At 44.6% G+C, this 14,146-nt stretch overlaps 1 protein-coding gene across 5 annotated transcripts in view; it reads right to left on the bottom strand.

Moving 5' to 3' along the window:
- Positions 1-8,230: 8,230 nt before the first annotated feature.
- PSTPIP1 (proline-serine-threonine phosphatase interacting protein 1) overlaps positions 8,231-14,146 on the bottom strand; it is a 44,619-nt gene continuing 38,703 nt past the window's right edge. For 2 of the 5 annotated variants that reach the window (XM_023753161.1, XM_006087924.3), the window contains 3 exons: positions 9,968-10,023; positions 9,631-9,764; positions 8,231-8,530 (listed from right to left, as the gene is read on the bottom strand). In XM_023753161.1, the coding sequence (XP_023608929.1) occupies positions 8,399-8,530; positions 9,631-9,764; positions 9,968-10,023 (322 nt within the window). In that variant the 3' untranslated portion in view covers positions 8,231-8,398. Of the gene's footprint in view, positions 8,531-9,630; positions 9,783-9,967; positions 10,024-14,146 lie in introns of all 5 variants that reach the window. The other 3 variants (XM_023753163.1, XM_023753162.1, XR_002829024.1) reach the window with 3 other exon arrangements.

The raw sequence follows: 14,146 nt of genomic DNA on the forward strand, positions 1-14,146 counted from the left end.
CCGGCTTCCGTGGAAGCAGCGCGGCTCCCACCGGCTCCTGTGATGGACAGCGGGTGGACTACTGCATGCAATTTTGCACACTGGGCCACTAGTCCTATCTAATAATAGACAAACATGGTAATTGACCACACCTTCGCTACGCCTCCCATTGGCTAATCAGCACGATATGCAAATTAACCACCAACAAAGATGGCAGCTAATTTGCATACTGCAGGCAGGGTGGGATAGCGCCATCCCACCTGCCCTGCCGCCATCCGGGCCTGCTATCTGCGACCTGGGGCTGCGGACGTCCGTGTGCGACCCGACCCGGGGCGTCCGGGCAGGGCAGCAGTGATCGGCCGGCCCCCCCAGGCATCCCGTGTGTGACCTGCCTGGGGCGTCCTGTGTGCGACCCGAACCGGGGCAGCACCCCAACCCCCGGATAGGCCCTGCCTTGTGCGCGACCCGGGGTGGTGCCCCAACCCCCGATCGGCCCTGCCGTGTGTGCGACCCGGGGAAGTGGGGCAGGCACCGAGGGATCAGACCTGCCATCTGCCACCCAGGGAGTGGGCCTAAGCCAGCAGGTGGTTATCTCCCAAGGGGTCCCAGACTGTGAGAGGGCACAAGTGGGGCTGAGGAACACCCCCACCCTCCCTTGCCAGTGCACAAATTTTTGTGCACCGGGCCTCTAGTTTTATATAAGGGACTTAAGCAGCCATGGATTTTGGTGTTGCAGGAGTTCCTGGAACCAGTCTCCCATAGATACCAAGGGACTATAGTTAAGTTATGGAGTAGTCAAAAATTATATGTGGATTTTCTACTGTGGGTGGCTAAGGTCCATTTCTTTTAACTCCCCTGTTGTTGGAGGGTGAACTGTACTTTCTCTACATACAAAAACAGACTTGTGGTTGTGGTATTGCTTTACTATTACCTGAATCCTCTTTTACAAGGTTCACTTTTTCTCTTCACAACATATTTTGCTACTATTTCTGTCAGACTGTAGGATTTATCATTCCTTTTTGTTTACTAGATGGGTATATTAATACCATGAGTAACAAATGTACAATAGATAATCATTCAGGTTGATTTCAACTTTGTTGCAGTGAACACCTTCATACACATACTGTCAGGCATTTAAAATTTTAATGACTTTTTTATTGAGGTGCATTCACATAGCATAAATTAACCATGTTAAAGTGAACAATTCAGTGTCATTTAGTACATTCACAGTGTTGTGCAACCACCTCTCCTATATAGTTTCAATTTGCACAGGGGGCTTATTGCCCTCATTTTACTGATGATGAAACTTAGGTCCAGAGAAATTGTGACTTTCCAAAGGATACACAAAGAAGTATGAGCATGGATTCAGATCCTGATGTTCTGACTTCAGAGGCCATGCTTTCCCCTGCTCCATTCTGCCTTTGAGCAGCCCTCTATCAGGAAGAGGGCTGTGATTATTTATGCACCCAGTTACAGAGGCCAGCTCCCCCTTTATCTAGCACTATCTCCTCTGTTGGGAACACTGTCCATGCGATTGGTTCCCAGAAGCTGAGGTTGTGACCTGGTGCACAGAGAGAATGGAGAAAGCTGTAGAAACAGTGAATCTGACTTAGATTTGTGTGTGTGTGTGTGTGTGTGTATGTGTGTTTTCTCTGGTATAAATTCTCTGACTACCTGAATGAATTGCAGACGGTGTTATGAAACACGCATTGCCCATCACCTCTGGAACTCATAAACACTGCTGGCACCTGCCAGATACGATAAGTATCTAGGCCAAAGTCTTGTACCTGGGTAACATTTGTGCTCAGAGCAAGCATTTTCATAGCCAGGCCTTTATTCACTGACTTTTTTCTCTCTCGCCAGAGAGGTATAAGACCAAGCATTAGATTACATTTTTTTTCTCTCCAAATATCCCTTTGTATAAACCTCAGATGGGTCAGGGACAGGTGTGGACATTTGGTCAATTCTTTCAGGATGTGCTTTATGAAAGAAATGACATTTCAGGAAGGATTTAAACCTCACTATGATTTTTTTTATTAGTTAAGGTATTACAAATGTGTCCTCATCCCCCCATTCACCCCCGACCTCCCCACCCCCGCACACTCATGATCCCATTCCCCTGTTGTCCGTGTCCATTGGTTTGGCCTATATGAGTGTATACAAGTCCTTCGGTTGATCTCTTCCCCTTACCCTCTCCCTCCCCTACTTTCCTTCTGGGGATTGATAGCCTGATCGCTGCTTCTCAGTCTTTGGATCTGTCCCTTTTCATCAGTCTATGTTGTTCTCTATAATCCACAAATGAGTGAGATCATGTGGTATTTACCTTTCTCTGACTGGCTTATTTCACTTAGCATAATGCTCTCCAGTTCCATCCATGCTGTTGCAAAAGGCAAGAGTTCCTTCTTTTTTTACCACAGCATAGTATTCCATTGTGTAGATGTACCACAGTTTTCTAATCCACTCATCTGCTGATGGGCACTTAGGCTGTTTCCAAATCTTAGCTATGGTGAATTGTGCTGCTATGAACATAGGGGTTCATATATCCTTTCTGATTGGCGTTTCTGGTTTCTTGGGATATATTCCTAGTAGTGGGATCACTGGGTCACATGGAAGTTCCATTTTTAGTTTTTTGAGGAAGCTCCATACTGTTCTCCACAGTGGCTGTACCAGTCTGCATTCCCACCAGCAGTGCAGAAGGGTTCCTTTTTCTCAACATCCTCTCCAACACTTGTTGTTTGTTGATTTGTTGATGATAGCCATTCTGACAGGTGTGAGATGATAATGCATTGTCGTTTTGATTTGCATCTCTTGTATAATTAGTGACTTTGAGCATGTTTTCATATGTCTTTCGGCCTTCTGTATGTCCTCTTTCGAAAAGTGTCTATCTAGGTCCATTGCCCATTTTTTGATTGGATTGTTTATCTTCCTTTTGTTAAGTTTCATGAGATCCCTGTAAATGTTGGAGATTAAGCCCTTATCGGTGGTATCATTGGCAAATATGTTCTCCCATGTAGTGGGTCTTCTTGTTGTTTTGTTGATGGTTTCCTTTGCTGTGCAAAAGCTTTTTATTTTGATGTAGTCCCATTTGTTTATTTTCTCTTTAGTTTCCATTGCCCTAGGAGCATTATCAGAGAAGAAATTCCTTCTGCATATGTTTGCGATTTCGCTGCCTGTGGATTCCTCTAGTATTTTTATGGTTTCCTGTCTTACGTTTAAGTCTTTTATCCATTTCGAGTTTATTTTTGTCTATGGTGTGAGTTGGTGATCTAGTTTCATCTTTTTGCATGTATCTGTCCAATTTTCCCAACACCATTTATTGAAGAGACTGTCTTGACTCCATTGTATGCTCTTGCCTCCTTTGTCGAATATTAATTGGGCATAGTGGTTTGGGTCGATTTCTGGGTTCTCTATTCTATTCAATTGATCTATATGTCTGTTTTTGTGTCAGTACCAAGCTGTTTTAAGAACAGTGGCTTTGTAATACAGTTTGATATCTGGTATTGAGATCCCACCTACTTTGTTCTTCTTTCTCAGGATTGCTGCAGCTATCCGAGGTCTTTTTTTATTCCAGATGAATTTTTAGAATGTTCGTTCTAGATCTGTGAAATATGCCGTTGGTAATTTAATGGGGATTGCATTGAATCTATAGATTGCTTTGGGTAGTATGGACATTTTGATGATGTTGATTCTACCAATCCATGAACACGGTATGTTCTTCCATCTAATTATGTCTTTCTCTATCTCTTTCTTCAGTGTCCTGTAGTTTTTCGCATATAAGTCTTTTACCTCCTTAGTTAAGTTTATTCCTAGGTATCTTAATTTTTTTGATGCGATGGTAAATGGGATTGCTTTTTTAGTTTCACTTTCTGTAAGTTCACTATTGGTGTAAAGAAATGCCATGGATTTCTTGGCATTAATTTTGTATCCTGCTACATTGCCGAATTCATTTATTAAGTCTAATAATTTTTTGATGGAGTCTTTAGGGTTCTCTATGTACAATATCATGTCATCTGCAAATAAGGACAGTTTTACTTCTTCTTTTCCAATCTGGATGCCTTTTATTTCTTCTTCTTGTCTGATTGCAATGGCTAGTACTTCCAGTACTATGTTGAACAGGAGTGGTGAGAGGGGGCATCCCTGTCTTGTTCCTGTTTTTAGGGGGAATGGTTTTAGTTTTTGCCCATTGATTATGATGTTGGCTGTGGGTTTGTCATATATGGATTTTATTATATTGAAGTATGATCCCTCAATTCCTATCTTGCTGAGAGTTTTTATCAAGAAAGGGTGTTGGATTTTGTCAAATGCTTTTTCTGCATCAATTGATATGACTATGTGATTTTTATCTTTCATTTTTTTTTATGTGATGTATCATGTTTATTGATTTGCGGATATTGTACCAGCCTTGCATCCCTGGGATAAATCCTACTTGGTCTTGGTGTATGATCTTTCTGATGTATTGCTGGATCTGATTTGCTAGGATTTTGTTGAGGATTTTGGCATCTATGTTCATGAGGGATATTGGCCTACAATTCTCTTTCATTGTGTTGTCTTTATCTGGTTTTGGTATGAGGGTGATGCTGGCTTCATAGAATGAGCTGGGAAGTGTTCCTTCCTCTTGAATCTTTTGACATAGTCTGAGGATAGGTTTTAGTTCTTCCTTGAATGTTTGGTAAAACTCCCCTGTGAAGCCGTCTGGCCCCGGGCTTTTGTTTGCTGGAAGCTTTTTGATTACTGCTTCGATTTCCTCCTTAGTTATTGGCCTATTGAGATTTTTAGATTCTTCCTGATTGAGTTTTTGAATGTTGTATTTTTCTAGGAATATGTCCATTTCCTCCAGGTTGATAGTATTTTCTAAAAGTCCTTTGTATTTCTGTGGGGTCTGTTGTTATTTCTCCTCTTTCATTTCTGATTTTGTTTATTTAGGTCCTCTCTCTTTGTTTCTTGGTGAGCCTGGCTAGAGGTTTATCAATCTTGTTTATCATTTCAAAGAACCAGCTCTTGGTTTTGTTGATCTTTTGTATTGTTTTTTTGGTCTCTATGTCGTTTATCTCCGCTCTGATCTTTGTTATTTCCTTCCTTCTGCTTACACTGGGCTTTTCTTGTTGCTCTCTTTCTAACTCTTTGAGTTGTAGAGTTAAGTCATTTATTCTCATTGTTTCTTTTTTCTTGCAGTAGGCTTGTAGAGCTATGAACTTCCCTCTCAAGACTGCTTTCGCTGTGTCTCATAGGTTTTGGATTGTTGTGTTTTCATTGTCGTTTGTGCCATGATGTTTTTTATTTCTTCTTTGATCTCTCTGGTAACCCAGTCATTGTTTAATAGCATGCTATTTAGTCTCCATTTGATTTTTTTTGATTGTTTTTGTTGTAGTTGATTTCCAGTTTTATGCCTTTGTGATCTGAGAAGATGCTTGATATGATTTCAATTTTCTTGAATTTGAAGAGACTTTGTCTGTGACCCAATATATGATCTATCTTTGAAGATGACCCATGTGCACTTGAGAAGAATGTATATTTTGTGGCTTTGGGGTGAAATGTTCTGAAGAGGTCAATTAATTCCATCTGATCTAGTGAGTCATTTAGGATTGATGTTTCTTTGCTGATTTTTTGTTTAGAGGATTTGTCCAGTGGTGATAATGGGGTGTTAAAGTCCCCTACTATGATTGTATTGCTGTCAATCTCTCCCTTGATCTCCTCCAGAAGATTTCTTACGTATTTGGGTGCTCCTATATTGGGTGCATATATATTTACCAGAGTTATTTCTTCTTGTTGGATTGCTCCCTTTAGTATTATGAAGTGGCCTTCTTTATCTCTTTTTATGTCCTTCACTTTGAGATCTAATTTGTCAGATATAAGTATTGCTACCCCGGCTTTTTTTTTTCACTTCCATTCGCCTGAAAAACCTTTTTCCATCCCTTCACCATCAGTCTATGTGCGTCTTTTTTTCTGAGGTGGGTTTCCTGTATTCAGCAGATATATGGGTCATGTTTTCTTATCCACTCAGTTACCCTATGTCTTTTGATTGGGGCATTTAATCCATTTACATTTAAAGTTATTATTGATAGAAACTTGTTAGTTGCCATTTTTGTTCTTTACCGCTGTGTTCCTTCTTTGTTTCTTATTTTTTCTTTTTACAGCAGACCCTTTAGCATTTCTTGCATTGCTGGTTTGGTGGTAATATCACTATGATTTTTGTTTCAGAGACCCAAAGCCTTTTCCCACCCTGTCTGCCACACACCCTCTAGTGAAAGCAGTGGTAAGTGACAGTAGCAGAGGACTAGCCTGGTTCTGCTTCTAGGACCTACCATGGGGCAGCCTGTGCCTTTTCATCTCTACCTGGCCCCAGCTTGAATGCTTTGTTGACTTCTGAGGTGCCCACACACTTGAGACTGGGGTGAGAGGATATAATCCAAAGGCACATTTCCTCCTGAAAGAAGAAAGCCCACCCTCTCCTGTAGCATGATTGTTTGCTTAATCACACCCATTTTTTTGCTCAAGTCATGAAGATGAGGGCACAAAGATAGACATCTGCTGTAAACATAAGAGCAGCCTCCTTTACCAGCTCCCTCCTTGCCTTCTTCCTAGGGCAGAGCTTGCCCCTGTGGCATCTGGAACTTGCCTGGGCATGTGGGATGATCCTTCATAAGGCTGCCAGGTAGATGGCCATCCAGGCAAAGCCAGGACCAGTAGGAAGCCACCGGTCCACTGCAGACTTCCATGGTTATCTTGATAACCCTGATAATCAGAGATGTTGAAGCCAACTGGGGTGCCCAGTGCCCAGTCTTCAGGAGTGACAGGGAGGGCATCATGAAGTAGGTTAGATTAGTCCTTTCAGAGTCTCTTCTAATTCTAAATCCTGAGGAGTTCCATTGATGACACTCACTCCCTTCTCTGTTACATACATGAACCTTCTCCCTGCCCTTTGTGGGGTTACCAGAAGCAGGCAGGAATGGAAAGGAACCCTCCTTTCCTCTCTGGGAACAGCTTTCCTGTTTCCTTGGTTTATCTCAGGTCACCTGTTCCAGAAGCCTCATGACTACTCTACACATCCTGTATCATCACTAACTTTCTGGGCTATTTTGTCCCCTTCACTGAGTCAAGAGCTCTTTGAGTAAAGCAAGAGACTGAGGCTTTATTCATCTTGCTTTTGCAGGGGGCAGGCCACAAAGGTTTATGAATAAACAAGCAAAGTAACTTACAGTTCCAGAGAAAGATGGTCTATAGGGGACAATAACACCCTCAACAGTGTCTTTCAAGGTATGTCCAGTGGAGAGAACCACATGTGTCCCACCCCATTCCCTAAAGTCTCTCTGGCTCTGAGTTGGGGTGGGCTGCTGGACTGTTGTGCTGGTAGAGTGTTGGGGCTCCCACAGGTTAGTGCAGGGGAGGCCCAGGACTGCAGAGCTACCAGTTCCCACAGGCTCTATCCGCACACCAATTCCTGAAGCCTTTGACATGGATGGAGGTCACCATGACTGGAGCATGACTTTGCCAGGTCTTGGCCAACAGTAGAAGTTATGTTTTGGGGGCCTGGGTCCAAAGAAAGAAAGGCCTGAGAGCATCAAGAACCAAAGAGGAGCATGCCCACCTCTGCCCTGGGTCAGCCTGCACAGGCTGTGAGCCCCTGTCTGGGCAGGATTGCCATGTTTGAGAGGGAGCAACACAGGCAGCACTGGCTTCCCTGGGCCCCAGCTGGGTCAGGGAGACAGTGAGGATCCCTTGAACTTTAAGCCTCTAAGCCTGCCTTTCCAATTTCCCACCAAGGCCCTTTCACCTCCAGTGGTCCCATCTACTGTTTCCTACCCCAAACTGAGCATGGCTTGTCCCTTGAATGTTCCAGGCATTCCTGACTCCTCCTTGTGCTCACATATCTGTCTGGCCCTGATGATTTTCTCTTCTTTGTGTCCTGTCTGCTACTGCCCACCAGAGGCCCTGCTCCAGCCCCTCTGCTCCCAGGAAGCCTGGTTCCCCCATCCCAGCTCTCCTGAGCCTCTTTTTGCTCCTCCTCCCTCCTCCCTGATCCCCATGATCTTCTCCCATTTGCCTGAGTGTGAAAGTATCTTTCTGGCAGTCTGGGAGTTTCCAGGGACTGTGATCAGGGCTCCTTTTCATCCCTAGCCAATCCTGGCAGAGCCTCACTAGAAGTGGGCAACTCTGCTCTCCCAAACTTCTCCCTTCACTCATTTGTCTCCTCTGAATTGAGCACTTGGACACGGGACAGGGTTAAGAGAGACATGGACCTCCACAGACCAAGGAGGAAGAATGTACTCCTTTATTCCCTGTATGAGAGACTGCTATGGGAGCAGCCAGCACTAATGGTGTTGGGGGGCTGGCTTGGTCTTGGAGACTCAGCCTTGCAGTGACAAAGACACTGCTGGCCCCACAGATAGGGCAGGTCGAGGTGGGGGCTGTTGCCCCTTCTTCAGAGCTTCTCCAGATAGGAACCAGGTACAAAGCCACGCTGCCCATTCTGTTCCACTGTCCACCAGCCATCCTCCCCTTCTAGGATGACCTCCAGGATGTCCCCAGCAGAGATGTCCAGCTCATCAGAATTCTTGGCAACAGAATGAAAATGCATCAAGCTTGGAGGGGCCTGTTGAGAGGGTCTGGTCGGGCAAACCCCCACCCCAAGCCATAAATTTGAGCTTGTTCCTATGTGGGCTGAGTTAGTTGAGACATGCCCATCCTCCTGGGGCTGTAGAATAAGGCCTCTCTCTTGGCTGGAGCAGCCCTTGGAGACATGGGGTGTGGGACATGGGACTCAGCCGCCTGTCCACCCCAGCCTCCTGGTTTGTCATTGCAGGCCTCCCACAAACCCAGCTTCTTCCCTGTTGTCCCTTCTCTCACTCTGCTTTAGGCACACAGTGACCTTAGTAAGTCAGGGGCCAGGTGTACTGGTCATGACCATGCCCAAGGGGTACCTTACACAGCCTTCCCTCTGCTGGTGAGCTCCCTTGAGTTTCCTCAGCTCTGCTTGCCCCTATCACAAACACACAATCCTTCTTCTGGCCTGTCTTCCCTGCCAGGGACAGGGTTTTGGGAATCAGTCCAGACTGATTTGGCAATCTACTATGCAGCCCACCCAGCCTGAGTGGGTGCTTGGCCTCAGTCCAGACTGATATGGGGTCTGTCTCTATATCCTTCACCCCAAAGCAGGGAACAGTTCAGACTCTATGGGGAACTCGGCACAGCTGCCCTGTGACTCCTTGACCCATCATCTCCACATGGACCTCACAAAACCAAACCCAGCACAGTTGTGGGACTTATTCTGGCCATGTTTTTGGCACCCAATGCCATGGAGAACAGAGCCCTAACCTGAGGGTGCAGAGCTTGAACCTTGGACCATTTTCTGCAGGTAGCTCAAGTTCTGTCAATCTGACTGTACATGTGTACATGGATGCACACAAGTACACGTACAATGTCAGTATCTGGGCACCACATGTGTGTGTGTGAGCAGATTCAGGGAGACACGGGCCCTGGTACCCTATTCATCAACATTCACTCAACAGATACTTACAGAGCCCCTCCTAAGTGCTGGGTGCTACTTTAAGAACAAACACACAGAGCATACTTAGAGTTCATGTACCTACGTATGAACTCACCCTTGGGTATCCCTGTGCCCTGCTGAGAAGGAGAGGAGGGCAAGGGCCTCACCTGGGCTTTGTAGTCGTAGACCACCCTGTAGTTCCGGGCTGGCAGGGTCGGGGGTCCTGGTGCCTCCTGCACTGAGACAGCAGCGTAGACACCCTCATTCTGATTGGGGGTGGGAGTCAGGGTGTCTGTGGAGGCTGAGAGCAGAGTGAGGCCTGGAGCCCACCCCTTTCATAGGACATTGGTCCCTGGAGGCCCCCCTGCATGGAGCGTCCCCAGAGTGGCTTAGCCTTTTTCTCCCCATAGTAGTTGGAGGGCCCGTCTGGGCATGTAAAAGTCCTCTCCTTCACCCCCGGATCACAGTTGTTTGGAGGTCCCCACATCACACCCAGCCAGTTACCTGCAGAGGCTGCCGACTGTGCAGTCTTGGGACTTCCATGCAGCAGCCCAGAGAATCTAAGGACAAGGAAGAAAGCAGGTAGGTCCTTCAGGGAGGGAATGAGGCAGGGAGCCCTCAGAGCTCTAGTGGTGGGGCTACTTCCAGCCTCCAGACTCTGATGTGATTTATGGGGTGCTCCTCAGGCATGAGGGTTCCCCAAAGGGTGGTCCCAGTGGCCTTTTCCCAGCAGCACCCTCTCAGAACCTCACACTGTAACCTCCTCTCAGCACCTAGCCCCAGCAGGTCCTTGCTCCAGCCTTCTCTGTTGGGCAATAAGCCATCCCTGAGAGGCTGGCCCACTCACACCCACTATGATTATCATCTGCATGGGTCTACAGCCTGCCTCCCTGAGGCCCCATCCTGATCCAGCCCACCCAGCTACTCCCCATGCAAAGTGGTACTCACTGTACATGTGAGTTCTAGTACAAGGGGGAGGGGGGAACCTTTTCTTTTTTTAATTGATTTCAGAGAGGAGGGGTGAGGGAAAGAGAGAGAGATAGAAACATCAATGAAGAGAGAGATTAATTGATTGGCTGCCTCCTGAACACCCCACTTGGGGAGCAAGTCCGCAACCTGGGCATGTGCCCAGACCTGGAATGGAGCTGTGACCTCCTGGTTCATAGATTACGCGCAACCACTGAGCCACGCTGGTTGGGCCTTTTTTCTGCCAAGGGCCATTTGGATATTTATAGTATCACTCAAGGGCCATACAAAATTGTCAACTTAAAAACTAGCCTTCTATATTTGGTCAAACATTTAATTAACTCACCCCTAATGCCTTGACAGGGCCACACCAAATGATTTTGAGGGCCTTATATGGCCCACAGGCTGGACATTCTCCATCTCTGCAGTAGGCAGTGTTGGGCTAATTCACCACTCTCCTATGCCTGGCTCAGCCCTGGACTGAGCTGGAGTTATGAAGGTTCAAAAAAGAAATGGAACAAGCAAGAGGCAGATACTGGGGTTACCCCATGAAGCTAACAGTGCTAAAGGATAAATAAGTAGAGGCTGATGCTGTGTACCTGCCTTAGGAAAGGCTGCCTGGTGGAGTCAAATTTTGAAAGACTTAGCTTTAACAGGCAGAGACTGGAGTGCAAGGCATTGCCAGTGAACAGGAGAGGGGATGCAAAAGTGCAGAGCAGGGACTTGACAGGGGGAGGAGTTTGGGGAGTGGAGGCTGGAGAATCCAGTGCAGCGCTGTTCCCCCCCTCCCACCCCCAAATTCCTCCCCCCCACCCCACCCCGGCCCCACACACAAACATGCAGGATTTGTGGAGTAATGGCTTGGGAGTAGACAGGCAGGCCCACCTGGCACACATTATAAGGCCTTTTGATAACACAGGCTGTGCAGGCATAGCAACTATGGCACACTACTGTTCTATGGGTGGGAGTGAGGACACTAGGGGAGGGGAGAGAGGTTAAATCCAGCAGGGTAGTGGCTGGAAGGAGCAGAGCTCATTGAGGCTGGTGTGTGCCCTGCCTCACTGCCCTGCTTTCCCAGAGTTGTCTACACTTGCAACTCCAATTCCTCCCTTCACTCACTTCCCAGGCACTGCTCCCTGCTCCTCCCCACCCTGCCTAATTTTTGACTCTCCAGACAGCAGCCCCTCCCACATCCTACCTCTCCTCCACCCAGTGGGGCCCCCCTTTCTCTCTTTTATCTTAACGGAGCACTTCTTTTTGTCCTTTCTTTTTCAATTTTTAAATTACAGTTGACATACAGGTGTACAAATAGTGATTAGACATTTATATACCTTATGAAGTGATCACCCTGATAAGTCTAGTACCCATCTGGCACCATATATACGCATTACAATACTATTGCCTGTAGTCCCTATGCTATACTTTACATCTCTGGTGAGTATTTTTATAACTGACAATGTGTGCTTCTTATTCCCTTCACCTTTTTCACTCACTCTCCCAACTCTCCTCCCATCAGACAACCATCAATTTGTTCTCTGTATGTATGAGTTTGTTTTTGCTTTGTTTGTTCCTTTATTTTATTCTTTAGAGTCCACATATAAGTGAAACTGTATGGTATTTGTCTTTCTCTGACTGACTTATTTCACTTAACATATGCCCTCTAAGTCCATCCATGTTGTCGCACATAGCTGCTGGAAGCTCATTCCAGCATGTCATAAATGCAAGAAGTTTCATCAAAAGGTTGATGGAACCGTGAGGATTGCCTGCTGGAAATAGCTAAGGGCCTTTTCCCACACCTAAAGATTTGCATAGATGATTGCTTGCTGCCAGACAGCTGAGAGTATTTTAATTTACATGTTATTGCCTTGTACTGGCCAAACACATGAACAGCTGTAGGCAGTTCCCCCAATCTGACAATGGATTCTGTATACTAAACCTTGCCTTTGATATGTATATCTACCTTGCTTTAGGACAATTTGTGTTAATAAAAAGCAAGGGGTCCTGAGACAAGGAGGACTTGGTTTCTTTAGCTAAGTCTGCTCCCCAAAATGCCTTTGAAAATTATGTTTTGTCTCTAGACCAGTGATGGCAAACCTATGACATGCGTGTCAGAGGTGACACGCGAACTCATTTTTTTGGTTGATTTTCTTTGTTAAATGGCATTTAAATATATAAAATAAATATCAAAAATATAAGTCTTTGTTTTACTATGGTTGCAAATATCAAAAAATTTCTATATGTGACACGGCACCAGAGTTAAGTTAGGGGTTTTTCAAAATGCTGACACGCTGAGCTCAAAAGGCTCGCCATCACTGCTCTAGACTCATAATAATTTACCGCAGCCCCTTCTCCATGAACCCTTCCTGAACCCTTGTAGATGCTGGACAAGACCCCCGGCACATAGCAAGATTTCATTATTTTTATGGCTAAGTAATATTCCATTGTATCTATATACTGCATCTTCTTTAGCCAATCATCTATTGGTGGGCGCTTAGGTTGCTTCCATATATTGGCTGTTGTAAATAATGCTTCAATGAACATAGGGGTGCAGATAACTTTTGAATTAGTGTTTTGGATTTCTTCAGATAAATAACCTAGAAGTGGAATTCCTGGGCCATATGGGTTCTATTTTTAGTTTTTTGAGGACACTCCATACTATTTTCTACAGTGGCTGCACTGACCTGCATTCCCACCAACAGTGCATGAGGGTTCCCTTTTCTTCACATCCTTAACAAAACTTGTTGATTATTAATGATAACCATTCTGACAGGTGTGAGGTGGTATCTCATGTGGTTTCAATGTGCATTTTCCTGATGATTAGTGACATTGAGCATCTTTTCATATGAATATTGGCCATCTGTAGGTCCTCTTTGGAGAAATGTCCACTGCCCATTTTTAAATCAGATTGTTTGTGTTTTTGTTGTTGAACTCTGAATTTTTTATATATTTTAGATATTAACTCCTTGTCAGTAGGTTGTGTTTCCCTTTTGTTGATGGTGTCCTTCATAGTACAAAAACTTTTAAGTTTGACATAGTTACATTTGTCTATTTTTGCTTTTGTTTCCCTTGCTCGAGGAGACATATTTAAAAAAAATATTGCTAAGACCAATGTCAAAGAGTTTATTGCTTATGTTTTCTTTTGGGAGTTTTATGGTTTCAGGTCTTACATTTAAGTCTTTAATCTATTTTGAGTTTATTCTTGTATATGGTATAAGAAAGTGATTTAACTTCATTTTTTTGCATGTATCTGTCCAATTTTTTCCAACACCATTTATTGAATAAACTGTCTTTACCCCTTTATCTTTAATCTTGCCTCCTTTGTCATAGATTAATTAACCATACAGGCATGAGTTTATTTCTAGGCTCTCTATTCTGTTTCATTGACTTATGTGTCTGTTTTTATGCCACTACCATGCTGTTTTGTTTACTATAGCCTTACAGTATAGAGTGCTATCAGGTAATATGATACCTCCAACTTTGTTTTTCTTTCTTAAGATTGTTGTGGCTATTTAGGCTCTATATGGTTCCATATAAATTTCTGGATTATTTGTTCTAGTTCTGTAAAAAATGCCCTTGGTCTTTTGATAGGGATTGCATTGAATCTATAGATTGTTTTGGGTAGTATTGGCATTTTAATGATATTAATTCTTCATGAGCATGGTATATGCTTCCATTTATTTATGTCTTCTTCAATGTCTTATAGTTTTCTTAATATAG

This window comes from Myotis lucifugus, unplaced genomic scaffold, assembly GCF_000147115.1.
Source record: "Myotis lucifugus unplaced genomic scaffold, Myoluc2.0 scaffold_41, whole genome shotgun sequence".
Lineage (NCBI taxonomy): Eukaryota > Metazoa > Chordata > Mammalia > Chiroptera > Vespertilionidae > Myotis > Myotis lucifugus.